The 27,029-nt window shown below is 35.7% G+C and overlaps 1 protein-coding gene across 5 annotated transcripts; it reads right to left on the bottom strand.

The window, feature by feature from the left end:
• Positions 1 to 138: 138 nt before the first annotated feature.
• ZNF214 (zinc finger protein 214) lies at positions 139 to 26,005 on the bottom strand. Of its 5 annotated transcripts, XR_010664408.1 has the most exons (6): positions 25,786 to 26,005; positions 25,380 to 25,438; positions 24,661 to 24,749; positions 10,289 to 10,449; positions 3,888 to 9,160; positions 139 to 1,235 (listed from the first exon to the last, which is right to left on the bottom strand). XR_010664408.1 is itself a non-coding variant. In XM_065944830.1 (5 exons), exons 4-5 carry the CDS (start codon positions 10,413 to 10,415, stop codon positions 7,470 to 7,472), a joined length of 1,818 nt encoding a protein of 605 aa, XP_065800902.1. In that variant the 5' UTR covers positions 10,416 to 10,449; positions 24,661 to 24,749; positions 25,380 to 25,438; positions 25,786 to 26,005; the 3' UTR covers positions 139 to 7,469. The 5 variants fall into 5 exon arrangements, 3 of the variants coding, with proteins under 3 accessions (XP_065800902.1, XP_065800903.1, XP_065800904.1); XM_065944830.1 differs by having other exon boundaries at positions 139 to 9,160; XM_065944831.1 differs by lacking the exons at positions 25,380 to 25,438; positions 25,786 to 26,005 and adding an exon at positions 16,977 to 17,024 and having other exon boundaries at positions 139 to 9,160; positions 24,661 to 24,681.
• Positions 26,006 to 27,029: the final 1,024 nt, after the last annotated feature.

Raw genomic sequence — 27,029 nt, forward strand, 5'->3', positions numbered from 1 at the left:
TTCAGACCACCTCAATAAAGCAAAAATTGTGGTAAAGCAAGTCATTTGAGTTTTTATTTTTTGGTTTCTCAGTTCATACAGAAGTCATGTTTATACTGTACTATAGTCTATTAAGTGTACAACAGCATTATTTATTAAAAAAAAAAAAGTACATAACCTTAATTTAAAAATACTCTATTGCTAAAAAATGCTAACCATCATCTGACAATGCAGGGTTGCCACAAACCTTCAATTTGTAAACAATTTTAAAAAAAACCCAAACCTCAACATCTGTGAAGAACAGTTAAGGGAGGTATGCCTGTATGTACCTCACAGAGGAAACCATAACTAAAAAGGACAAGAGATAAAAGGGTTGAGGGAAGAAAAGGAAGAGGCTATTAGATTAAACTTTCCAGAATAACAGAATTTTCCTTCGTGGATACAAAATGGTAACATCTCAAGTGGTTTTGATTTCTGAATGAAAATGTGTAATCCCTTGGAATTTAAAAAATCTAGATCAATATTCTGCAGCAGCTACTATTTGATTCTTTGATCCTAAAATAATTCCTTCATGTTCACTTATTCAGTAGATAATAAAGCTGACATGAGGACGACCTGCACAGTGATTTGCTTGATGCTGTTTTAGTTTTATTTCTTCTCAACTGCATTATGAATATAAAAAATGCTGTAGTTTAGAGAGGAGGGGAGTTTTTAAGTCAGGCTTCTCTTGCTGTGACTCAGTTTTCATATAAAAGGAACTGGAGATACAGGCTTCCTTGGTGGCTCAGACAATAAAGAATCTGCCTGCAATGCAGGAGACCTGGGTTCAATCTCTGGGTGGGGAAGATCCCCTGGAGAAAAGAATGGCTTTCCACTGCAGTATTCTTGCCTGGAGAATTCCATGGACAGAGGAGCCTGGTGGCCTGTGGGGTCACAAAGAGTCAGATATGACTGTGCAACTAACATTTTAACTTTTTGTGGGGCACCTGTAAAGATTTTCATGGATTCTTTGCTCCTAAACCCCAAAATTCTTTTCCTCTCAATGGACTTGAAATCATTCAAAGATGTGAAGTTAATTAAGATGATGTCTCTTCAACAGTATCCACCCCTAAAGCATTTATAGTTTGTCAACACTGTGCTAGAAGTTGGAGACCCTGCAGGAACTCATGATACCTGTATAGGAGGTACTGGACAAATGACGTGAAAGCACAGAATTCCAGAGACCACATTTGGCTAAGTTTAAGCCTCCACCTGGGCTTCCCTGGTGGCTCAGAGGTTAAAGCGTCTGCCTGCAATGCAGGAGACCTGGGTTCGATCCCTGGGTCGGGAAGATCCCCTAGAGAAGGAACTGGCAACCCACTCCAGTATTCTTGCCTAGAGAATCCCATGGACGGAGGAGCCTGGTGGGCTACAGTCCACGGGGTTACAAACAGTCGGACATGACTGAGCGACTTAACGATCTTAACTTAAGCCTTTATCTTGGGGACAAGATCTTTGAGATGACTCTGAAACTGCATTTCAGCATGAAGAAACATCTACTGCCCTGAGCAGTACTGGCTTTTTATACTATCTTTAAACTCATTTTTAGTGACTGTGTTTTCCAGTTTTACTCTGGTGGACATACTAATGAAGTAGAAAATAAATTCATCTTTTATAAAAGGAAACTGCTTCCTATTATCAAAACTCATTGACACCTTCTTGTTGTCATGTCTACTGTATGGCCTCATGACCTCCATGCTTGCTCCTCCTTTGATAGTAGCTGGCTGTATACATCATGTAATTCATTATTCCATTTCTTTACCAAATTATACTTCTGCTTCCTATCTTTTAACCCAATAAATGAATACAGAAAATCATTATAAAAATTACCTAGATTAATAGAAAACTTGATACATGAGCACATTTATGGCAGTTCAATTCATGATGTAAAAATTAAAAATGTAAATCCCTGATAATATAAAGATAATTACATGTTATGATACAGTCACACAATGGAATATGTAGCCATTATTTACACTTTAAGTTTTATATAAAAAAAGTTTATATGAAACTAAGACACCAATAAAAATATAAAAGATACAGAAAAACATGAAGAACATTAAGAACCATAATTCAGCCTATCAAACTCACTGATAACATTTTTGTATATTTCCAATATCTTCTCCATGAAAATATAAATATATATTTATATATAAATAAAGTCTTATCCCATACAGAGTTCTATATATATCTTGTACTTTTTCTCTTAATACCATAAGTATATTCTTATCCTTACAACATTTTTAGAAAATAGAAGTTTTAATGACTGCATAATATTACATCATGTAGATGCATCATAATTTGACCTTTCCCCTATTTTGGGGGGGAGGACAGCATAAAAATATTTTTGTAAATATCTTGGAACATTTATCTGTTTATGTGTTCTAATGTAGTTCAGAATGCTTGGCCCAGACCCACCACTTTTTGGAGAAACCTAATTGAACATCAGTGCTAATCACAATTATATGCCTTATCAGTTCACCCCTGGGTATGTTTGAAAACACCAGAGTTAACATCTGAACAAAGCTAGCCAACCAAAGGCTTACCTACTAGCCTATGGTTTGGCCCAGACTAAAAGACTTGTCAGGAGGTAGTAATTATAAGTTAAGCCAATCATTTCCCCACTACTCAGAAATCTGGAGACCCAGAAAGAAGTTAGAAGTTGGTGGTGGGCAATAAAATTGAAAAAAAAGTATATTCAAGGGTGTGGTGCAATTATAAGCATGCACAGAGTGAGTAAACAGGAAGTCAGTCTGTAGAGGAGTGGATAACCAAAGAGAAACAAAAATAAGTTCTTGAAAGAGTAGCCTCATTGTCTAATGGCTTTCTAGAGCAAGTTCTCATATTTAAGCTTCTGTCCCTGTGGGTTTTGTTGTTTTGTTGAGATTCTGAAACATAATGTTATAAAACACTTTTTTACATGAAATAAATAGAGCTTTGCTCTTTGTGAATAGGATTTCCCTAACAATGGGAAACCCTATTTCCATAGAATATATGCCTAGATATGAAATCACTGTAGAATGAGTAATAACAATTTTAAGGCTTATGATTTGCCACATAGCTTTTCCAAAGTCTATCAATTTACTCTCAACATAAACAGTATATAAGTGTCAATCATTCTCTACTCACTGAAAATAGCTTTTATAATTTATGTTAATTAAAAAAATGGTTTTTCATTGCTTTAAGGGGCTTCCCAGATGGCGCTAATGGTAAAGAATCCACCTGCCAATGCAGGAGACACAAGAGACATGGGTTTGATCTCTGGGTTGGGAAGATCTCCTGGAAAAGGAAATGGCAACCTGCTCTAGTATTCTTGCCTGGAAAATTCCATGGACAGAAGGGCCTGGTGGGCTACAGTCCATGGGGTTGCAAAACGTTGGAGATGACTGAGTGCACACATACACATTGCTTTAATCTGTTGATGTCCTGTGCCATTTTTTAAGCTAGGTATCCATCTCATATTAATTTTATAAATTAAGCTTATAACTACCTTAATCATGGCAAATATTTTCTCTGTTGTTTTAACTCCTGTATGTTCTTAACCTATAGTTTAAAATTTGTTAATGTAGTCAGATTTCTTAATTCCATTTCATCAAAGTTTAAAAAAGTGCATGTGTGTTTTCAACTATATAAAAACACACTTTAAGTAAGTAATTAAGTAAGTAAAGTCACTCAGTCATGTCCGACTATTTGCGACCCCATGGACTGTAGCCTACCAGGCTCCTCTGTCCATGGGATTTTCCAGGTAAGAGTACTGGAATGGGTTGCCATTTCCTTCTCCAGGGAATCTTCCCGACCCAGGGAATGAACACGGGTCTCCAGCATTGCAGACACTTTACCGTCTGAGCCACCAGGGAAGCCCAAAAAACACACATTAGTGAATTATAAATATTTTATGTTTAAAATGGTAGAACCCCCTCTAAAAAAAACGAAAGAGAAATCTTGGTCTAATATTGAATACAAATCAGAAGAAAAGGACGGGGTTAACTTGCGATTTGTTTTTGATGAAGTGGACTTCATGGAACACAGTTTGAAAACTTGTGCTTTAATCAATACATATTAGATGAATATCTATATGATGTTGGTCATGAGATGAAATCCTAATTTTATTTTTCTCCAAAGAGTTAAATAATTTTTCAGCACCACTCACCAAATAATCCTATTCATAAATCTTTTATCATATGTAAAGCATCTAAGCATTGTTATTTACACATATGTAATCCATACACTGGTTTGTTTTTTAGTTATCTAATAATAACTGAGCATTCTAAACATTTTTTTCAAATGTATCATCAAGTTCTCAATATTTTAACATCAGTATATCATTTACCATGTATTTTCTTCCCTAGTGTCTCAGACGGTAAAGAATCTGCCTGCAATGTGGGAGACCCAGGTTTGATTTCTGGACTGGGAAGATCCCCTGGAGAAGGAAATGGCAATCCACTCCAGTATTCTTGCCTGGAGAATCCCATGGACAGAGGAGCCTGGTGGGCTACAGTCCACGGGGTTGCAGAGAGTCAGGCACGACTGAGCGACCAACACACATACATTGTTTACTATATGTTAGGGCAATCTCATTAATCTTTCTTATAATTATCTTTGTTCTTCTCTAATACCTATTTTTCTTAAACTTTTTTTCAGGAAAAAATACTTTTTTCAATTTCAAATCTCATTAGGATTTTGATAAGATCTGAAATAAATCTGTACTTTAACATTCCAAGAAAATTATGACTTCTCTATTCAAGTACCCTTTTATTTTCAATTAAATGTTTTCTCATTATTTTCATTCTACATTTTTTCTATTTGTTCCTTTTAAAGAAAACTTAACATTACAAGGCCTTTCCTTGTGGCTCAGCTGGTAAAGAATCTGCCTGCAATGCAGGAGACCTGGGTTCGATCCCTGGTTTGGGAAGATCCCTTGGAGAAGGGAAAGGCCACCCACTCCAGTATTCTGGCCTGGAGAATTCCATAGACTGTATAGTCCATGGGGTCACAAGAGTCAGACACGACGGAACCACTTTCACTTTCACTTAGTATTACAAACTCTTATTTTGCACCCATAGTATTTTTCTGATTATTTTAAGAATTTAGAAAGCTACTGGTTTTTATATTTTTATCCACCTTAATGGGTTTATAATTAGTTCATTTAAATTAACTTTTAAAACATATTGTAGACATGCCTTTATGTTTGCCTAATAAACATTTGCCCATTCTCTTACATGAATAAGATTAATCAATAAATCAATACTGAGAAGTTGAAAATTGGTCAGTTAACCAGTTTCATTTTGCTATAGTCTTTTAATCACATATATGTAAAATTTTAATTCAATCAAGGGTTTTCAATACTTCTTAAAGGGAGATTTAAGCTATTTTGATAAATCTGATTTGCTCTTATCTTGATCTGTGTTCTCTAATTTTTTAAATCATCTTCATATTGTTTTTTGTTTTCTGCCTTTTATGCTTTAGGGGCTGAATATTCTTTGTTTTTATCTTCCTGTTTTGAAATGTATGTGCTTTCTTTAGTTCTTTTAATTGTAATTTTGAACTCTGTAAAAAAATTTTTAGGCCTTTCTTTCTAGAATTGTTAAATTCAAGAAAATATAATGAATCCATGCTATTTAAAACCAGAAATGTAATATACTTTCTTTTGCTATTCTTCTCTCATCTTGTTGGCAAATTTAGCAAATAAAAACACAGGGTGCTGTTAAGTTTGAATTTCATGTAAGCAAATACTTTCTTAGTATAAGTTCCATGCAATATTTGGGACTTACTTATAAAAAATGATCACTGTATATCTGAAAAGTCAGATATATGATGAAAATTCAGAAAAACCTCATTGAAGGCAGGAGGAGAAGGGGACAACAAAGGATGAGATGATTGGATGGCATCACCGACTGGATGGATCTGAGTTTGAGCAAGCTCTGGGAGTTGGTGTTGGACAGGGAAGCCTGGTGTGCTACAGTCCATGGGGTCACAGAGTCAGACACGACGGAGTGACTGAACTGAATTGAGCTGATCTGAAAAATCAGGTCTAATTGGGTGTCTGAGATTCCTTTATCTGATAATCCTACCATCCCATCCAGTCTTTAACATATAATGTTTTTATACTCAGCATTTCTATATTAAATACTTTCTTGCACAACTATTTTAACATTTTTTAAGTTTTGTAAACAAATTAACAATTCAAAATTAACTGCATGTTTAACTGATTTTAGTGTTTGTTACCCATCCTTTTACATTATGACTTTCACATTCTTGAGATCTGTTTAAGAAAGGTACATATATGTTTTCTGGGTTTTGTTTTTGTTTTTTCTTGCTTATCTGTTACCTATAGATATAAAGACAATTTAGTTGATAAGAAAAAGTTTAGGTGATAACAGATTTTTGATTCTCATAATTCTGAAGGTGATATTACACTGTCTTCTGACATTTACTATTGCAGAGTTCTGTATCCATTCTCCCTCTTAGGTTTTGTAGATAACCAGAATTTTTCCATACTTCCTAGGGTCTAAACGAATGCATAAATGTAGAAAACTGGGTAGGGGAATGGGTGGGAGGGTGTTATGGTAACTTTACAGGATAGCACCCTTGCAAGAAAAGGATGGTTCTTGAGTTTTCTGGTTGAGAGAAATAAATTATCTAAGATATCCTATCTTGGATAAAGGAAAATACAGTGTTTTCTGATTTTTTCTCATAAGCAATTGAAATTTACTGACCCTTTAGTTAATTCTTCCATATTTGAGCTGTCTGGCAATTTTGAGTTACATGTTTTGTGTGTTTTCTTTTTTTCTGTAGCTTCTAAGGGACTTTACAGTTGAGTCAAGATTCTTGCTGTTCATTGAGAGCTAACCAATTTCAATTCAAACCAAAAAACAAGCAAATGTTTTGAAGTCAATAAAAACACAAAGTTGAACATACAGTATGATTTCATGCACATGAAAATGCACAGAAAAAAGACGTAGAGTGAAACAGGATGAGACGTTTTCTTCTTGACTCATTTACATATTTTATAATAACTATGCATATGGGGTTTCCCTGGTGGCTGAGATGGTAGAGAATTAGCCTGCAATGCAGGAGACCTGGGTTCAATCCTTGGGTCAGGAAGATCCCCTGGAGAAGGGAATAGCTACCCACTCTAGTATTCTTGACAGGAGAATTCCATGCACAGTGGAACCTGGCAGGCTACAGTCCATGGGGTTACAAAGAGTCAGACTCAACTGAGCAACTAACACAAACACTACTATACCTAATGTATATGGTAGAAAAAGAAAATACTTTAAAATACTGTCCTAAGCATCTCTTCTTAAAGCAAATGATTCTTAGTAGGAATTAGAAGAAATTTTAAATGTTGCTTGGGATTATTTGGGTTATTTATAGCATTTTTTTCTAGCAGCATTTACTAGGCTTAAATTGAAGCTTTGATTAAAGCTGTTACAACAAAATGAACGGAATTACAAGGTTTCTCTTCTGCAGTTATTGTAAAGATGTGAATTCTGGTTGAATCCCGTGTAATACTCATGGCATTTATAAGTTTTCTCTCCTGTGTGGACTCTCTGATGAATTCGAAGAGCTGAGCTGTGGCTGAAACCCTTACCACACTTAGCACATTGATAAGGCTTCTCTCCTGTGTGGATCCTCTGGTGAATATGAAGATTTGAACTGTGACTAAAGCCCTTTCCACAGTCATCACATTTATAGGGTTTTTCTCCTGTATGGACTCTCTGATGAATGAGAAGATGTGAACGCTGACTGAAACCTTTACCACACTGTTCACATTTATAAGGTTTCTCTCCAGTATGCACTCTTTGATGAGTGTGAAGTTTTGAACTCTTGCTGAAGCCCTTCCCACATTCATGACAAATATAGGGTTTCTCCCCCGTATGGACCCTCTGATGAATGCGAAGATCTGAGCTGTGACTAAAGTCCTTCCCACAGTTGTCACATTTGTATGGCTTCTCTCCTGTATGCACTCTCTGATGGATTTGAAGATTTGAGCGCTGGGTAAAGCCCTTACCACAGTCACCACATTTATAGGACTTTTCTCCTGTGTGGACTAACTGATGAATTCGAAGATTTGAGCTCTGACTGAAGCCTTTACCACATTCATCACACTTATATGGTTTCTCTCCGGTGTGGACTCTCTGATGAACATGAAGTACTGAACTCCGACTAAAACTCTTACCACACTGATCACACTTAAAAGGCTTCTCTCCTATGTGAAGTCTCTGGTGAATGTGAAGCAATGAATTTCTACCGAGGTCCTTATCACACTGCAATTTATAGAGTTTCTCTTCCAGGTGGACTCTTTGATGATGGTGAAGCCTGGGGATCTGACTGAAGCTATTACTACACACGTTACATATATAAGGTACCTCCCCTGGGTGGGCTCTCTGATGAACGTGAACACCGAAGCTCTGACTAAGGTTACTGGCAACTTCGTCACATCTGTACAGCTGCTTACCGGTGTGGATTCTTGGATGTCTGTATAGGTCTGATCTCTGAGGGAAGCATGTGGGGCTGATGGAGCATGGATAGAACTTTTCTCCAAGTTGACTTCTCTTGTGGAGAATACACTGTGAGTTCCAGTAATAAATTTCTTTACATTTTTTACATCCACAGTATTTCTCTTCCATAGAGCCTTTCAGCAGGTCGTTTTGGCATATCTGCCCAATGTACTCTGGAAAGGCTTCCTGTCCTGGGATAGAATGCTGACATATGAGCTTCTGTTCTTTTTCCATAGAGAGATTTTTCCTGGATATGCCAACATGGTATCTGCATCCTTGAAAACCATATGAATCACTCACATAGATTTTTCTACCATCATCTTCAGAGTGTTTTCTTTCTAAGGACTGACAAGGTATATACTTGGTATATTTTAAGTTCCTGGGACTTTTGCTTTCAAAAGTCAGTTCATAGTTCCCATACCCTGCTACTTGTGTGGGGAGTGTTGACCATTCTTGATAGTGAGAAAGGTGTTGCTGCTTTAGGTCTTTGGAATCTATACCTTGAACCATTTCCACACAGTTTTTATTCTCATATATCTGAGTGCTGGCAGTCTTCCAGCCCTGCCAGCAGGAAAGATTTTCATGTTCTAAATATCTGAATCTTTCTTCCTGGGGTTTGCAGCTCTCTTTCCAATTTCCTAAAATATAAGCAGATAATCCAGTGGTAAGCAGATAATCCAGCTCTCTGTTTAAAAATTTCCAAGTATGTCAGTCAACAAGCTCCAGAATTATAGGAATATATGTGTGGGCACAAGTGAGAAAGAAGGGTTATGACTTAGGCTGCTCCATATTTGGGTGTGAAATTCATTTGTTTATTCATTCATAGATATATTCATTTCATTCATTCAATAAATATACCAATTACCTTGGTAAATATACTTACTAAGTACTGTTAGAAATAAAAGAGAAAGTGATTGGCTTCATGGAAATCATCTTAAAGACTGAGATTTAATTAGATTACTCTATTTGGGAAATTATTATAAGAAATAAAATACCTCTTTCTATTTTTTGTTCTAAAATAGTGTAGTAGATTGTGTTAAAAAAAAAAAAAAAAAACTCTGCTTATTTACATCTTTGGGTGTTCCTCTTACACACTGACTCTATAATTTGCTTTGGCCACTGGGACAAAAGTGAGACAAACAGAAATCTGAAAAGTACTTGTACGTTGGGGTTGGTCTCTTTTGCTGGTTTCGATAATCCTGTGATCACCATCACATAAATGAGCCTGGGCTGGCCTCCTTGAAGAAAGACATATGGTCAACTCATGGCCATTATAACATTGATACTGACCAACTGCCAGACATGTGAGTCAGGCTATCCAGTTTTATCTTTAGACCATCTAGCCCCAATCAAGTCACTCCTGATAGAAGATCCATGTAACCAATTGGAATCATGAAACATAAGAAAGTTTTAAGTTACTAAGTTTAGGGTAGTTTGTTATATAGCAAAAGCTAACTTCTACAAAAAGAACATGAAATGAGAACAAATTTAGGACTGCACAAAATTATAGGTGGAAATCTGTGCTTTATGTGTAATCCAGAAAATAGTCACAAATAATAATAATCACAAACACCTATTAATTACATAGCCAAAATGTTTTGGAAGATACCTTGTTTTCCTTATCTGTTATTTTTCATGTTATTTAAGACCCATTTTTGAGAATCTCTTTTACCTCAATACAGCAATCAGATAAAGAACCAAAATACTCAACAAAACAGGTCCCAGGAGAAACTAACCTTATTCCCTAAGAGTTGGGATAACTTTACCTACTAACATGACATTTGTGTAATTCTCCCACATGACCTCTCTGTAGAGCTTTTTCTGAGAAGAATCCAAGAATTTCCACTCCTCCCAAGTAAAAATAACAGTCACATCTTCAAATGTTACTGCCATCTGGTCGAAGATTAGCTTTCTAAGAAGAAGCAATCTAAGAAGATGGACAACAAAAAAAGACATTCAGCATGTAACATAAGTGGTAAACCAAAAAGAAATAACTCTAACAATGAAGAAAGACAAGAAAAGTAAGAAGAGACATAATATAGGTCAACTGGTTAAATAATGTATACAATCACTGAATACCATCACCGTCATAAGAAATATTTATATACCATTTGTCTGCTAACCACTGGGCCAGATAAGTACTTCACATATATCTCAAGTAATCCTCATAGTGATCCTGTGTTGCAGATACTATTATTATCCCCATTTACACATTACTAAATAATGGTTGAAAAAGATTAATTCCCAAGATCATGAACCTGGAGGTATTGCAGCTAGGATCCAGGTCTATACACTTTGAACAAGAACTGTTTGCCAACTATAACAACATCGCTTCATGTTGCTTGTATTATTGCTTTATGATTGGTCATTTTAGACATTATCTATTTACTTCCTACCTCTACTTTTCATCCTCCTATAGCATTATTGCTAATTTTCTGTTTAAATCAATAAGCAGCACTTATATAATTTTGAATATGATTATACACTTCTGGGGGGGGATTACCTGTTTAATTTTTACTTGATAAATTTACTGTCCTCAAATTCTTGATTTGTTTAAAAGGCTTTATATAATCTGTTTTATCAAGTGTCTCATTCCCCTGCCCACCCCCCTTTTGTTTTGGAAAGTCTTATCTTCCTGCTGCAATCAGGGCCTGCTACTCTTTAGTGCTCCATTTTCAAAATCACATGATTCTTCCTCTTTTGTGATTTACTCCATTAATTGGGAGGCACATAACAACATGAGTTCAATCAAGCCTGTGAACATTACACTTTTTAGCCACTGAAAAAAGCAAAGGTGAGAAACAGGTGAGGTTTTCTTCAAAGGAGAATCTCCAAACATAGTTACTAGGAAAGATTCCCAAGAATCATTTTAATCACTGTATACCTTAAGTCTTTCTGTCCCTCACAAGTGGCTGGGTGTAGAATTCTAGAGTGAAAATATTTTTCCTTAAAACTGTTTCACTGTTTTATAAGCTTTAAGTGTTGCCAAGACTAATTAAAAATAAATAAATAAACTGTAATTATTTTGTAGGCAACTTTTTCTTTCCTCTCTGGAAATATTTTAGGGTGGTCTTTAATGGCTGGCCTTCTGCCCCAAATGGTGTATGGATTTGAGCTTCTCCAAAGTTCACAGGGCTCATCAGTTCCTTTCTTGTCTGTATTACTCTGCTGGGTATTCTGGGATGTAACATCTTTAGCTCTAAATGGCTTTTATCACTATTCCTACTGTTGCCATCCAGGTTTTTGTTGAAATTTCTCATTTGCTGATGGCTCTTCAGTTTCATTATTGTAAGTTCATAAATTTCTTGGTTTGTTTTATTATTATGCAGTGCTAGAAAATTGAAGGGATAAATGCATGTATTCTGTCTAAAAATAATTATTTTAGTATAACAGATCATAAGTTGGTTGTGTAACAAACTCATTTGATGACACATTCTTAATTGTAAAGTTCAATTTAAAATGTTCAAAAAATATTAAGAATAAAAGAAATAGATACTTTTAAGGAGATTACAATAAAATGGAAGAAAACTAAACTATCATCATCATAAAACTATAATCATAGCAGCAGCTAAATATTATCTAGCAGTTAGGGGCACTTATGTGAAATAGGCTATGTTATCTCATTTATTATCACAACAATCCAGTAAGATATTATTATCAACACTAAAGGAAAAATTGATGCTTTTGAACTGTGGTGTTGGAGACGACTCTTGAGAGTCCGTTGGGCTGCAAGGAGATCCAACCAGTACATCCTAAAGGAGATCAGTCCTAGGTGTTCATTGGAAGGACTGATGCTGAAGCTGAAACTCCAATATTTTGGCCACCTCATGCGAAGAGTTGACTCATTGCAAAAGACCCTGATGCTGGGAGGGATTGGGGGCAGGAGGAGAAGGGGACGACAGAGGATGAGATGGCTGGATGGCATCACCAACTCGATGGACATGAGTCTGAGTAAACTCCGGGAGTTGGTGATGGACAGGGAGGCCTGGCATGCTGCGATTAATGGGGTCGCGAAGAGTCAGAGTCGGACATGACTGAGCCACTGAACTGAACTGAAAGGAAAGAGGAATCTAAATTTAGCAAGATTAAGTAACTATTACAAGGTCCTGTAGTTACAAAGTAGTGGTTTTTTAACATAGGCCTACTGCTGCTTTACCTCCTAAGCAAAAGTGAGAGAAGTTAAAAACAATTTGTGAAGGGTGGTAAATCAAGATTTCCACATACAGCCATATGATGTTAATATAGGACAAAAGGAAGACATACTGAAATATTCAAGGATTCAAAATATACCACCCAGGTACCATTTTCCAAATAAGCTAAATAAAAATCCATGTCTAAAAAGTGAAACAATCACAAATATGAATTCAACAATGAGAAAATACAGTGCTATTTATTTTTTTAATGTTTATAAATGCTAAAAAATTTTAAAGACAGTAAGTCTACTTAATACATACAAATTGGGATTCTCACAAACTGACAAACTGGTGTTGGTATGAAAAATAAATGAACTCACTGGTCCTTCACTTTTTAAAAAGCACAATATATAAAACCCAGTCTGTTGTTACTGGTTTTGATTGTCATTTTAAGAAAGATTTAAGAATTTATTTTTTAAATATACTAGAGATTAAGAGTCTAGTATCTTTTACTGAAAGTAAGTTCATAAAAATTGTAACAATGCTAAAGTAATATAAGTAAAAATTAAGTCTACCCTCCACAAATAACTTAAGAAATAACCACTATTGTTTTCATTGTGTCCTTTCTGACCTTATTTTCATACATACACCACTAATGTTTTTTTAATAACAAAGACATCATAATTCTGCAGGTTGCTTTTTCAGGTAATGTACAGTATACAACTTCCCATTTTCAGTACATATAGGCCTGTGTTAGTTGTGATTTTTAAGTATGTCCAAAATTATTTGATTTTGTCCAAAAATTATTTGATATGCTTACCTTCAAAAGGTGGAGCCTAATTCCCCACCTCCTTGAATATGGCCTGGTCTTAGGGACTTAGTTCTGATGCATAGAAAAAAATGCACAAGGGGAAGCTATGGTGTGCAGCTTTCAAGACTAGCTCATAAAAGGCACTACATCTTCCTCCATGTGCTTCCCTGATAGCTGAGTTGGTAAAGAATCCACCTACAATGCAGGAGACCCCGGGTCGATTCCTGGATCGGGAAGATTCCCTGGAGAAGAGAAAGGCTACGCACTCCAGTATTCCGGCCTGGAGAATTCCATGGACTGTATAGTCCATGGGGTCGCAGAGTCCGACACGACTGAGCGACTTTCACTTTTCTTCCTCCTTGCTTTTTCCTTGGATCAGTTACTCTGGGAGAAGCTACCTAAAATACCGTGAGAATACTTAGACCACCCTGTGGAGAGGCCCAAGTGGTAAGGAATTGAGACCTTCTGTCCTCAGTAAGAAATGAGGCATCTGCCAACAACCATGTGAGGACCATCTTAAAACTGGATCCTCCGGCCCCAGTGAAGGCGTCCAATGAACTGTAGTCCTGCGGTTGGCTTGACTGCAAGCTCGTGAGAAACCCTGAGCCAGAACCACATGGCTATACTCCCAGATTCCTGACTCAGAAACTGAGTAAGATAATAAATGTTTGTCATTTTTAAAAGCTGCTATGTATAATTGGTTATGCAGAAATAGATGATTAATGCACTGTTGTAAAAGCTGCATAGCATTTCATGTTATAATGTTCTAAAATTTAACTGTTCCCATACTAATGGACATTGAGATTGTTTCCACTTTTCTGACTATCATAATATGGTAGTAAACAACTCTCTTAAATATATCATGGAACACTCACTTGTAATATCTCTAGAAAATACATTTCTAGAAATTAGAACCACAAGGCATGTGTATTTCAGTTTACCAAAAACACTATAAGACTTCCCTTGAAAATACTTTTAAAAATATGTTGAAACACTTTCCTCCACTAGAAAAGTTAAAAGCTCAATACCTACATTCAAAATTAGTAGGTAGAAGTCTATAGAGGAAAAAATGAATTAAATAAAGAATAAGTTAAGATGGCAAGTAAAATTCTTAATAGACAAAAGGATACTAAAATAGTTTTAAAATATAGAGGCATATGGCGTAGAAGAGACATACTCCAAATTACTGAATCCTAAAAGATTAAACATGAAAAGACAGGATAATCTATAACAGAAAATTGTAGACCAAAATAAAGTAGGCTTTGCAATATTAATATTACATGAAGTAAAGTCAAAGGGGAAAGATTACATTAGAGTCATTTAATGAGAAATGAAATGATTGCCCTTTGAGTACCACCAACCAGAATTAAAATTTTGTCAGAATTTCTCCAAGACTTTATACTGGTAATAGCTGAGTATGGAAAATTTCAAACAGTCATGAGTAATAAAGAGGACAATAAAATGAGGTCCCATATAACCAACTCAATAATTACCAACATTTTATCAATCTTGTTTTAATCCTCTGCTTCCCCCATTACTATTATTGTTGTTATTATTATTGGCTGGAGTATTTTAAAGAAAATCCCAAATATAAGGTCATTTCACACATAATTATTTCAGGAATATTCCAATATGTATCTTTCACTAACTGATAGGGACTTTAAAAAATGTAATTGCCTAACAAGATTACTATTATATTACATAATACCATTTAACACTCACTTCAAATTTAATTTTTCTAATGTAAAAGTATTTGTTAGTTGAATTGTCTAAATCAGTATCCAAAAATGGTCAATTTGTATTTGGTTATCGTGTTTCTTAAATCTCTCTTGTTCTGTAAGTCACCTCCTACCTTTTTAAAAAAATTCATTGCACCATTGATTTGTTAAAGAAACCCAGACATTTATCCTGTAAAACAATGGTTTTCAAACTTCATTAAGCATCGGAATCACCTGGAGAACTTGCTAAAACACAGTTACTTGGGCACCTTCCCCAGAGATTCTGATTTATTAGATCCTAGATAGGAGTCAAGATTCATTTGTAATAAATTCCCATGTGATGACAATGCTGCTGTTTCAGGGACCACACTTCTACAGAACATCCACATCAATAATTTGGCTAATTGTTTCCTTGTGGTGGTTTAACTTGTTCTTTATTCCATTCCTGGTACTTGGTTCTTTTATTCCAGAAGCCTGTGAAGACTAAAGCTCTTTTTTTTTTCTGGAAAGAATACCTGTTGTACACTTCCTGTTACAATACTTGAGGGCTGCTAAATTTACTAAGTAGTGGGTTCAGGTGCTTTCAACTTCCGGCCTTCCATTCTAATGCTTCCCATAAATCTTTCACTTTAAGTTTTGGAAGTAAATGATGATCATTTCTTAGATATGTCATGTCATTAAACACTGTAAATTGGTATCCTAATTCTACTATCCCTTGTACACATATAAGCTATAATTCTTCTAAAGAAGTCCCCATCACAAATTTTCTGGTTACCCTGAAATGTAGTCCAATCAAAAAAGTCAGGATAAATATTTATTTCCCAAACTACCCCCTTTAAGAAATTCAATTTGCAAAGTAATTAGATGGCAGATGGGGCAAAGTAACCACCAAATGTGTGACTAGTATGATTTGAATTGTTTTGCTTTTAAGTATTTTTATGAATTCATTGATTTTTACATATTTGATGTGTTTCAATTAAATTGCAGTCATTTTACTTTTAGATATTCAAACCTCCCTTATCTTAGGCTAGTGGGAATTCTTTCAGGTTGGCTTCAAGTTCTTGTGACATGACCATTTCTAGTGTTTGAAAACATCCTTACTTTCTTGCACAAGTGTCCTAGATTCGGTTTTCTTGCTTTTCCGGGACCAACCAAGATTCACCATTTCTCCAAAATGTTTGAAAATCTCAGTTTTTTCTTTTCTATATAAATGAACCTCCGCCACAATATGTAAACTTGATAGCCCTCTTGTCTTCCCATCCATAAACATAGTTATCTCTCTAATAATTAAATTTTTCTTTAAAGGTCCTTTTCAAGAAGATATTAAAATTATTCTCAAGTATTTGAAATTTTGATTCCTTTATAATTTTGTCAGGTTTTGCTGTATATAATTTGAAACACATTCTTAGCTACACATTTTGTTCATGATTAATACATCTAGCCTTTTTCATGGCATTACTTTAGGTAGGTCTCCAGTAAATAGCACAGAGCAAGATCATGTTTTTCATCAACTCTCTATGACTCAGTTTTTTTATAGGTAAGTTTTATCCATGTTCATTTATTGTGATTACTAATATATTTGGACTTATTTCTAAAACCTTACTTATTTTTAAAAATTCTTATTATTCTTTTGCTATAATCCTTATTTTAAAAAAAAAATCTGTTCCTGTCTCTAGTTTTTATTTTTTCATTTCCTCCCATTTTGTCCTCTATGATTTTGATTCCATACATATATTAATAATTTATATTCTTTAGGAGTCAACCTAAATATGCTTTAAACATATACACTTACCTATTTTTCTAGTAAGTCATTTAAGAAAAGAAACAAATCCAAGAAAGGCTGCATGAGACATAATAAGGAAAGATGGATCAAAAGCCTTGGTAAAGTTTATTGTTATCATAAAACAAGTAAAAACAATAAAACAAAATCTAAGAACAAAAAAGGAAAAAGAGAGCACATCTACACCTACCCTACAGTTCTTGACGATACAAGTATTGATGAGTGGGAGATAAGAGAAAAGGGACATGGTGGTGGTGGTTTAATCACTGTCATGTCCGACTCTTTGCGACCCATGGACTTAGCCCGCCAGGCTCCTCTCTCCATGGGATTATTCTCCAGGCAAAAACACTGGAGTGGGCTGCCGTTTCCTTCTCCAAAAGGGACATGAGAGTGTGCCAAAGTACTTGTCTGTTTAGAAAAATGACTTAGATATAAGTTTAAGAAGTCAATAGGAGTAAATAAAAGTCAACATGGGCTTTTAGGGCAATGACCAGAAGAACCATAGTAGAATCTATAAAAAATAAAGCAAGAACAGAAGACAACATGTTTCAAAGGAAAACAGAAAGGAGGAAAGGCATATGATAGCAAAAATAATAGTATAGCTCAATCTCACAGATTAAAAGACACAGATTTGTAGCTTAAAAAAATAAAATTCAATATGTGGATTAGAAGAGATACACTAAAAAGAAAAAACATGGGAATAAAAGGATGGAAAAACATATTTCACACAAATATGAACCAAAAGAAAACTGTAATAATTTCAGCTGAGATAAAATGTATAGCAAAAAATTTGTAACTGTATGGTATACAGTTGGTATGGTATGGTAATAGATGTTAACTAGGCATTGTGGTGATCATTTTACAACATATACAAATGTAGAATCATTATGTGTATACCTGAAACTAATATAATGTTATATGTAAACTATATCACAAAAAAAATTTTATGGCAAAAATACCATAAGAAACAAAAATATAGGTTTTTATATATTAGTAACCCTGGAGAAGGGAACAGGTACCCACTCCAGTATTCTGGCCTCGAGAATTCCACGGACTGTATAGTGCATGGGGTCACAAAGAGCCAGACACAACTGAGTGATTTTCACTTTCACTTTCAAATAAATAGTAAGAAAATATACCAAATAGTTAAATTGCATCCACAAATAAAATTTCAAAATGTATGAAGTAACAATTATCGTAAGATCAAGGAGATATATACACCATTGATGGTAATTATGGATATTAATGCACTCCTCTCAGAAAATGATAGATCAAGCAAAACCAAACTCAACAATATAAAGACTAGACAGTACAATTAATAAGCTAGTTATTTTTATCTGTGTTGAACTCTTTACTTCTGAAACACTAAAAACGTATTTTCATGCACCTACAATACTGTTACAAGATTGGCCATGTAGTGGTCCATTAAAGAAATCTAAACTCCAAAGGATTAATATAATGCAAAATACATTCTTTACATAGAATGTAATAAAATTAGGAACTATTAACAATAAAAAACCAAGAAACATATTAAATAGTCCTTAAACTTAAAAGGAAAATATAATGATAAGAAAAATTTGAATTTAATAATAATAATTACATATCAAACTTTTCAAGATCCAAATAAAAAAGTACTTAAAGGAAATAAGAATGGCTGCATATAATCAACCTAAGCATTCAACTCAGAAACTTAGAAAACAGAAACTCTCCTGCTTTAAAAAAAAATAAACAAACTTCAGAAATGGAGAATAAAGCTGAGAGTCAAAGGTGCAAATACATAAAGTCAAAAGATACTCTTAAAAATTTAAGAAGTCAGTTCTCTATGTCTATTCCTCCACTGCTACCTTGCTTTGTTATGGACATGGGGAGGGGAGGAGAGGGTGAGATGTATGGAAAGAGTAACATGGAAGCTTACATTACCATATGGAAAATAGAGAGCCAACGGGAATTTGCTGTCTGGCTCAGGAAACAAACAGGGCCTCTGTATCAACCTAGAGGGGTGGGGTGGGGACGGAGGTGGGAGGGAGGTTCAAAAGGGAGGGGCTATATGTATACCTATGGGTGATTCATGCTGAGGTTTGACAGAAAACAAAATTCTGTAAAGCAATTATCCTTCAATTAAATAAATTTTTAAAAATTTAAGAAGTCAGATCTCTGCAAGTCTGATTTTCTTAAAAAGATGATTACAGACAAAATACAAGACAAAATGAGGAAATAACCACAGATATAAGTTTTTAAATAAGACAAGGGCATCATGAACTGTCTGCAAATACACTTGAACATCTATATAAAAGGACAAATTCCTAGTAAAGTACACAATGCCAATATAAAATGCTAAAATGGATTTTAAGAGTAATATAAAATTATAGACCAGTAAATATTAAGGAAACTGAAATGGCAGCCAAGGTTCTTTCTCTCATCCCCAAAATCACAGGCCCAAAGAGTTTTATAGTTGAGTTCTAGCAAATGTTTAAATAAACATTTGATCAAATGTTTGATTAAATCCTTAATTAATTACTATTAAAACAATCAAATTATTTTAGAAAATAGAAAGTGAAAATTACTGACTCATTATATGGCCAGTTGTAATCTTGATTACAAAACCTGATAAGAACAATACAAAAGAATAAAACTATAGGCCCATTTTTAAGTTTGATAAATATATAGAAAGTCCTAAATAGATATTAGCTAACTTAACTCAGAAATGTATGAAAACTGTGCATCATGATAAAGCATAATTTATAACAGGGATGGAGAAGAGTTCAACATGAAAAATTAACATATTTCACTCTAGTAATAGACTACAGAAGAAAACCATGATTATCTCAACTGATGCAGAAAAATTGTGTACTAAAGATAATAATTTTTACCACCTATGTAAGTCCTAAAAAAACTTTTAGCTAACTAGAAATAAAAAGAAACTATCTAAATTCATATAATCTTTATGCTATATATATATATATATGATATATATATAATCAAATAATCAAATAATAAGCTTAATGGAGAAATTTTATATGTATTCCTTTTATGATGGTACAAGATAAGGATACATACCATCACCACTGCTTTCAAAATAGTACTAAGGGTTCTGACAAATATTAGAAGAAAAGTAAAAGAAATAAGCATAAGGATTAGAAGAAAAAACATAAAATGTCATTATCTGCATATGTTATGGTCATTTACCTAGGAAAACAAAAGTATATGGATAAACCATAAATTAATGAGCAAGCTCAGCAAAATTACCAGATAAAGCAAAAGCATCACAATAGCAGCAATCAATTACCAGGAAATAAGATATCATTCACAACAGCCCAATAAAAATACTATCTTATAAAAGTTTTATCTTTGATGACAACTTTCAGATTCCAATGAGGTAGTAAAAAGATTATCCGAATAAAAGAAGAAGCATGCCTGCATGTTCTTTAAATTCATATGCCTCCAGTCAAATTTCTAGCTGGATTTTTTGAGGAATATACTTTTCCCCCTAAAATTTATAGGGAGGGAAAATAAGTCCATAAAGACTTAAGTAAACCAAGAACACTTGTCTTCCCAAATATCAACATATCACCAATGACAGCAGTAAAATCAGAATAGGCCAGTAAAATGGAATTGAGGGTTCACAGAATAAGGAATGTACTTGTTTATATATGAAAGCTTATTAACAATAAAAATGGTATTAAAAATAAAAAAAGAATGGATTATTTATAGTAGATAGTGGTGAAACTGATTAACTATGAGAAAAAATAAAGTTTGATTCCAACTTGATAGCATATACAATGAGAACACTAGATGGATTAAACATTTAAATGTTAAAGGGAAAGTTACAAAGTCAGTAAAAGAAAGTGTTGGAATTGAAAAACATTTACCATTGTTAAATGAATCCAAGGGCCAGTTCTTTGTGAGAAAAATATTAACAAGAAAATATATCAATCCCTGAACTAAAAAAAAGAAGAAAGGGTGGGCACAAACAAAAAAGTTAGAAATGAGATTGGTGAAAAAACAATAGATAAAAGTTTAAAATAACTGAACATTAGGTAGGCACTTTCCATAATTCTTTAGAAAATAAATCTGAAAATCTGGTTGGGTTTATCTTCTCCTTGAAAACCTTTTGATACGACCCCCCCCAAAAGGGAAAAACAATGAACAGATCAGATATTTTGAAACAGATTGGTTAAGTTATCAAAGACATGTGACTTTCACAATAACAATCCAAAAGTTTCCTTAAATAAATTCTTTCAAATTTTCAAAGAGCAGATTATCTGATTCTATTAAATTATTCCAAGGCGTATAAAAAATTATCAAAATTTTAAGAAACTCAAGAAAAGAGATGGCAAAAGTCAGAAAACTATAGATTTATATTACTAATGAATACTGACAAACTTCAGAAGTAAATAAAGTAAAATATAAGGTCAATAAATTCAGCAATACCTGTATTTATAATCTACTGCCACATAACTAGTTACTTCAAAATTAAGTTGCTTAAAACAGTGATTATTATCTTTCATGGATTAAGTGGCTTAAAACAGTGATTATTATCTTTCATGGTTTCTGTAGGTCAGATATTCAACAGTGGCTTGGCTGGGCAGTTCTGACTTGGACCTCTCATGAGATTCTGTGGAGTTGTCAGCTAGCTCTGCAGTCATCTATAGGCTTGACTGGGCTGAAGGATTCATTCCCAGGGTGGCTCACTCATATGGCTGGCAGGTTGGCTATATTAGTTTCTTTCTACTTGGTCCTTTCTTGTGGCCTGAGCTACCTTTCAACATGGTGGCAAGTTTCTTGACAGAGATGGGCATGCAAAAGTTGCATCCTTTTAACGACTTAGCATGGGAAGTCACATAGCATCACTTCTGCTGTTGTGGTTTTCTCCATTGAGTTCTCCATTGTTCAGTGTTCTCCAATTGTTCTCCAATGTTGTTCTCCATTGGCTGAGACAAACACTCACCCCAGCCAGATTTGAGAGGAGGGATCATAGATCCCACCTTTTGGTCAGAAGCGTGAAAGTCACATTGTAGAAAGAGCATGAAGGATAGGATAAATTATAGGTATGCCCATCTTTGGAAAAGATAATCTGCTACAGTATGAAAGTATATTATAGCATGATGAAATGGTGGCTCATTCCAAAAGAGCAAAGGAAGGTTCATAAGAGGAAATCTATTAGTTATAAGCCATAATCATAATGTCAAATAAGAAAAGCCATATAATTATTTTAATCAATGCCCAAAAGGTATCTCTTAAAGTTCAACATTGGTCCTTCATTTAAAGCTACAAACAAAGCAAGTTACCAAAACAAAGACATGCAAAAACAGGTCAAATCCAAAGGTAAAATAATAAAGGCATTCCCATTAAAATTGGAAACAAGGATACTACAAATTCACTATTTTACAGCCATTAATATGAAAGCATTTGCTAATGCACGCAGATTATCTGTAGAGGGTGTGCTTGTTTTTTCTGGGAAGTCCAAGAAAATCAACTGAAAATTATGAGCAATTGTAAGGGAGTTCAACATCCCAGAAATTCCAGTACAAGGTTTGTATCCTAAAGAAACTTACATATGAATACCAGAGGATATGTGTAAGAGCATTTAGAGTATGACTGCTATAGTAGCAAAAACACTGGAAATAATCCAGAAGGCACAATTTATGTTGGATAAATAAGCTGTTTTTTATACTGTGAAATAGTACACAGCAGTGAAAATAAATTACAGCTACATGAATCAACATGGTTGCACTGTAAAAATCTAATGCTATGCTAAAGTAGCCATTCACAAAATATATACAGTGATTCCATTCAATGTTAAAAATAGGCAAAACTAAACAATTTTGTTTAGCGATACAGATATAGATAGTTAAAACTACACACACACACAAAAGCTAGGGAATGCCAAACACAACATTTAAGGTATCAGTTGCCTCTCTAGGAGAAGGAAGAGTGAAGTTTCGGGCTTATCAGGGGGCTTTTAAAAGTATTTGCTGAGCTATATGGTGGGTACCCATGCTATCATTGTATTTTAAATTGCACATATATGTTTCCATATATTCTTTGTATTTTTTTCTCACACAAAAATAAATACCTGATAGGTTTAAGAGTTAAATTTTAAAAATACTTGAAACCATAAGAAATTGAGGAAAATAAAAGTAATTATGTATTAGACTTGGGATGAAGAACTTTCAAAGCATAAAATTATACATATAAATAAAAAGAAATAAGATTCACTTTATGCAAATTTAAATTATATAAACAAAGTCCTTAAAAGTAAAAGACAAATAATAACTTAGAGTAACGCTTATAGCATACAACAAATGGTTGCTTTATTTTACATACAAAGTACACTTTTTATCATATGGGAAAAAAATAGGAAAAAAGGTAATGTATGTCCAGTTGTTTTATCAAAGAAGGAATGCAAATGATCAAGAAGTATATGTTTAAAATGATCAATCTTAATAAAGACTGAAAAGATGCAATTCAAAGCTAAAATTTAAAAATAATATTCAATGCTGGTAAAGGTTCAGCAACACAAGATCTTTCATTATATGGTTGTACCAGTTAGTTTATGCAATATTTCTAAAAAAGAACTTAAGTTTCTCAAAAGTCTAAAACATGTTTGTATTCTTTGACTCTATTATCTTACGTCCTAGAACATATCTTGAGGAAATAGAAATACACTTAATAAATTATAAGAATATTTATTAGAAGTTGCTTATAATAGCAAAATATTGGGAAATACTTAAGTTTTTCCCAATAAAAGAAAATTTAAATAAAGCGTGGTATACACTTGGAATGAAAGATTATATAGCCATTAAAACTCACGCTACCAAAACATACTTGGAAAAATGTCCACTTCATATGTTAAATGAAAAAATGAAATATATAACAGCCATTCACATATTCAACAGCTATTCATTGAGTGCTTACTATATGCCAGGCATTATTCTAGATACTGGGAACATTCTCTGCCCTCATGGCGCCTATCTATCATGATTCGGATTTTTTAACATATACTAATCTTTCCATGTGCGTGTGTGCTAAGTTGCTTCAGTTGTGTCTATTTGTGACCCTATGGACTGAGCCCGCCAAACTCCTCTGTCCATGGGATTCTCCTGGCAAGAATACTGGAACAGTTTGCCATTTACCCCTCCAGGGGATCATCCTGACCCAGGGATCAAAACTGCGGTTCCTGCAGCTCCTGCATTTCAGGTGGATTCTTTACCGCTGAGCCACCAGGGAAGCCCCTCATATTCTGCCGGAGACTAAATGATGGTCTTCCTGCTGGAATATCTTCCAATTCATAATAATAATTCAAATTTGAGTACCTGCTTCTGTCTTTTACTTAAAATTGCCACTCATTCCAGCACTGTTTAACATATGGTAACTTTAGAAATTTTTGTTAACCTCATGTGATTTATGTGCCCAAGGTTAAGGAAATACATTCTGACATTTATCTCAGGGTATCAAACACAGTATCAAGTATATAGTAGACTTGAATGACTGGCTGGCTGAATGAGTAAATGTCAAGAAAAGACCCTGAGCAGGAGGCAGGGGCTTGCTGCATAGGAGGCTTGAAAGCTTCCCAGGCAAATGAGGAACATGTTCTTTTCAGTCTGGTCCATCCATCCCTGTTGCCACTTCTACTACTCCTGCTATCCATGAAGTCAGGGGCATTTTATAAATAAGAGAAGACAATCCTACTCACCCAGGATCAGACTGTGAGGGAAAGAGTGATCATTCTTTCCTCCTTTGTGCTCCTTTTTTAGGGAAGGGTGGAGTGTTGAGAAGGCTGAGCTGAGAGAGAAGAGAGGAGGAATGAAAGACTGGCATGACCTGAAATTCCCAAACTCACTACAATCCCCATGCATTAAGATTTGAGTGTGACCCCCAAAACTCCCAGAAAGATGTCAGAAAGAGCCCAAGAACATTTCTGTGCCCTTTTAAAGACCAGAAAGGAGACTTACATGAATTTGCACTCAGGACCTCATTTCTGAACATCTAGAAAAAGTACAGTTCTACCCTGGGCATGGAAACATAGAACTTGATCTCAAAGTTTAGTCTCTCCAGGAATACAAATGCTTTCCATGTAATTTAACCTCTCTGAGCATCAAAATTTTCCTAGTTTATTATTAACAAGAAAAATAAAAACAATTGGAATAACAGCAACACACTTAAAAAGCTTCTTTCTAAAAGCATTTTTAAAATTTTGTTCAGTCAGTAAAGTAGAAAGGTTAATTCCATCACCCTCTCCCACCCCACTTCTTACAACATAAATACTGGATTTATTATTAGATCGGAGTACAGAATCTTAGCAGAAGATCCCAGATCTAGGATTTCTACGACGTGATCATAATCCCACCAACCACTTGTAGAACTCTGAAAAAGACCAAACTTCTAGACCTCCTAGGACCTCACTTTCCTCACCTGTAAAATGGGGGCATTAGTCTTTGCCACTCTGGTCCTCCCTTGCTGATCACAGGTCCCTGGAGAAAATGATAAACAGCTAAGAGCCCTCTTTCTCTAGAGAGAAAACGGATTCATGGTGTTCCAGGAGCAGGACAGGTTTGCACTGCCCCCTACACACCAAGGGCCGCCAGAGTTTGTACGTCTGAAGCTCCGGGTTCAGATGTACAAACTGTTCTTGCAGAGCAGGATCCACAGGGCCTCTGCTCCTGCGGCGGAGACACAGGCGGCCTCTGTTCCGCATCCAGACCTCCGTCCCAGCACCTTCCAGCCCCGAGCACCCCGGCCCGAGGATCCAAGTTGCCTCTGCCTCCTCTCTCCGTCCCCTTCAGTTTTAACGTGGGGAGGGCGGTTGGGAAGGACCCACCTACACTGGAGTCCGAGATTTCTAAGCCTGAGCGGCTTCTCGACACCTGGCCCTCTCTTCTGCCGCAGCTCTTCTCGTCCTTGTCTGCTTCTGGTTTGGTGCTCCCGAGAGTCCGCGTCACTTACGGAGCCTCTGGAGAGGACCAGGGACCAACTCAAACACTCCGTCCAAACAACGTCTGCCACCCTGCTTGACCAAAACCACAGCCTCAGGCCTCGGACCGGACACTCAGAGCGTTCCCATGGAGACGGGAGGGGGCGGGGCAGGAAAGGAGCGCGCCGGAGGACGTGGCTCCTGATTGGCCAGAAAGATCGGGGGGTGGGGCGGCCTGGTCTTAAACCACCAGTGTTCTAGGGCGGGAGGACCGTGCACTGCTGAATGCACTTTGAACCGAGGATGCGCTTGAGCCATCTAAGATATTACTAACGTTAATGGACAATTCTAGGTTTTTTTAGGACCCTTGGGAAGGGTGCTGGGCTGGGGATTCTGGGAAACAGTCACCCTGGAGGGCGAGGGGGTGGTAGGGCCTGCTGTCCGCGCATTCAGCGAAATGGGCACCCCACTAGCTCTGGTTGTAGCATCCTCCCCAAATTCGAGTCACAGAGCCGCGAAGAGGGCTTTCCAATTTTCGGTTTATGGTTGCCAGGACCCGCTTCTTTCCTGTTAACTCGTTGGTCGGGTTGGGCTTTTCTCCCTCTTCTCCTGCTAAGTCTTAGGCTTCTCTGAATTCATCTTGTTTTCTCACCTGGATTCAGTCATTTTAGTCCCTCAGTCGTGTCCGATTCTTTCCGACCCCATGGACTCCAGCACGCCAGGCTTCCCTGTCCATCACCAACTCCTGGAACCTGCTCAGACTCATGTTCTTCGACTCGGTGATGCCATCCATTCAACCATATCATCTTCTGTCCTCCCTTTTCCCTCCTGCCTTCAATCTTTCTCAGCATCATGGTCTTGTCCAGTGAGTCAGTTTTTTGCATCAGGTGGCCAAAGTATTGTAATTTCAGCTTCAGCATCAGTCCTTCCAATGAATATTCAGGACTGATTTCCTTTAGGATTGACTTGTTTGACCTCCTTGCATCCAAGGGACTCTCAAGAGTCTTCTCCAACAGTGTGGAGATTCCTTTAAAAACTGGAAATAGAACTGCCATAGGACCCAGCACTCCCCCTGCTGGGCATACACAACGAGGAAGCCAGAATTGAAAGAGACAGGTGTACCCCAGTCTTCACTGCAGCACTGTTTAAAT

This window comes from Muntiacus reevesi, chromosome 9, assembly GCF_963930625.1.
Source record: "Muntiacus reevesi chromosome 9, mMunRee1.1, whole genome shotgun sequence".
Taxonomy (NCBI): Eukaryota; Metazoa; Chordata; class Mammalia; order Artiodactyla; family Cervidae; genus Muntiacus; species Muntiacus reevesi.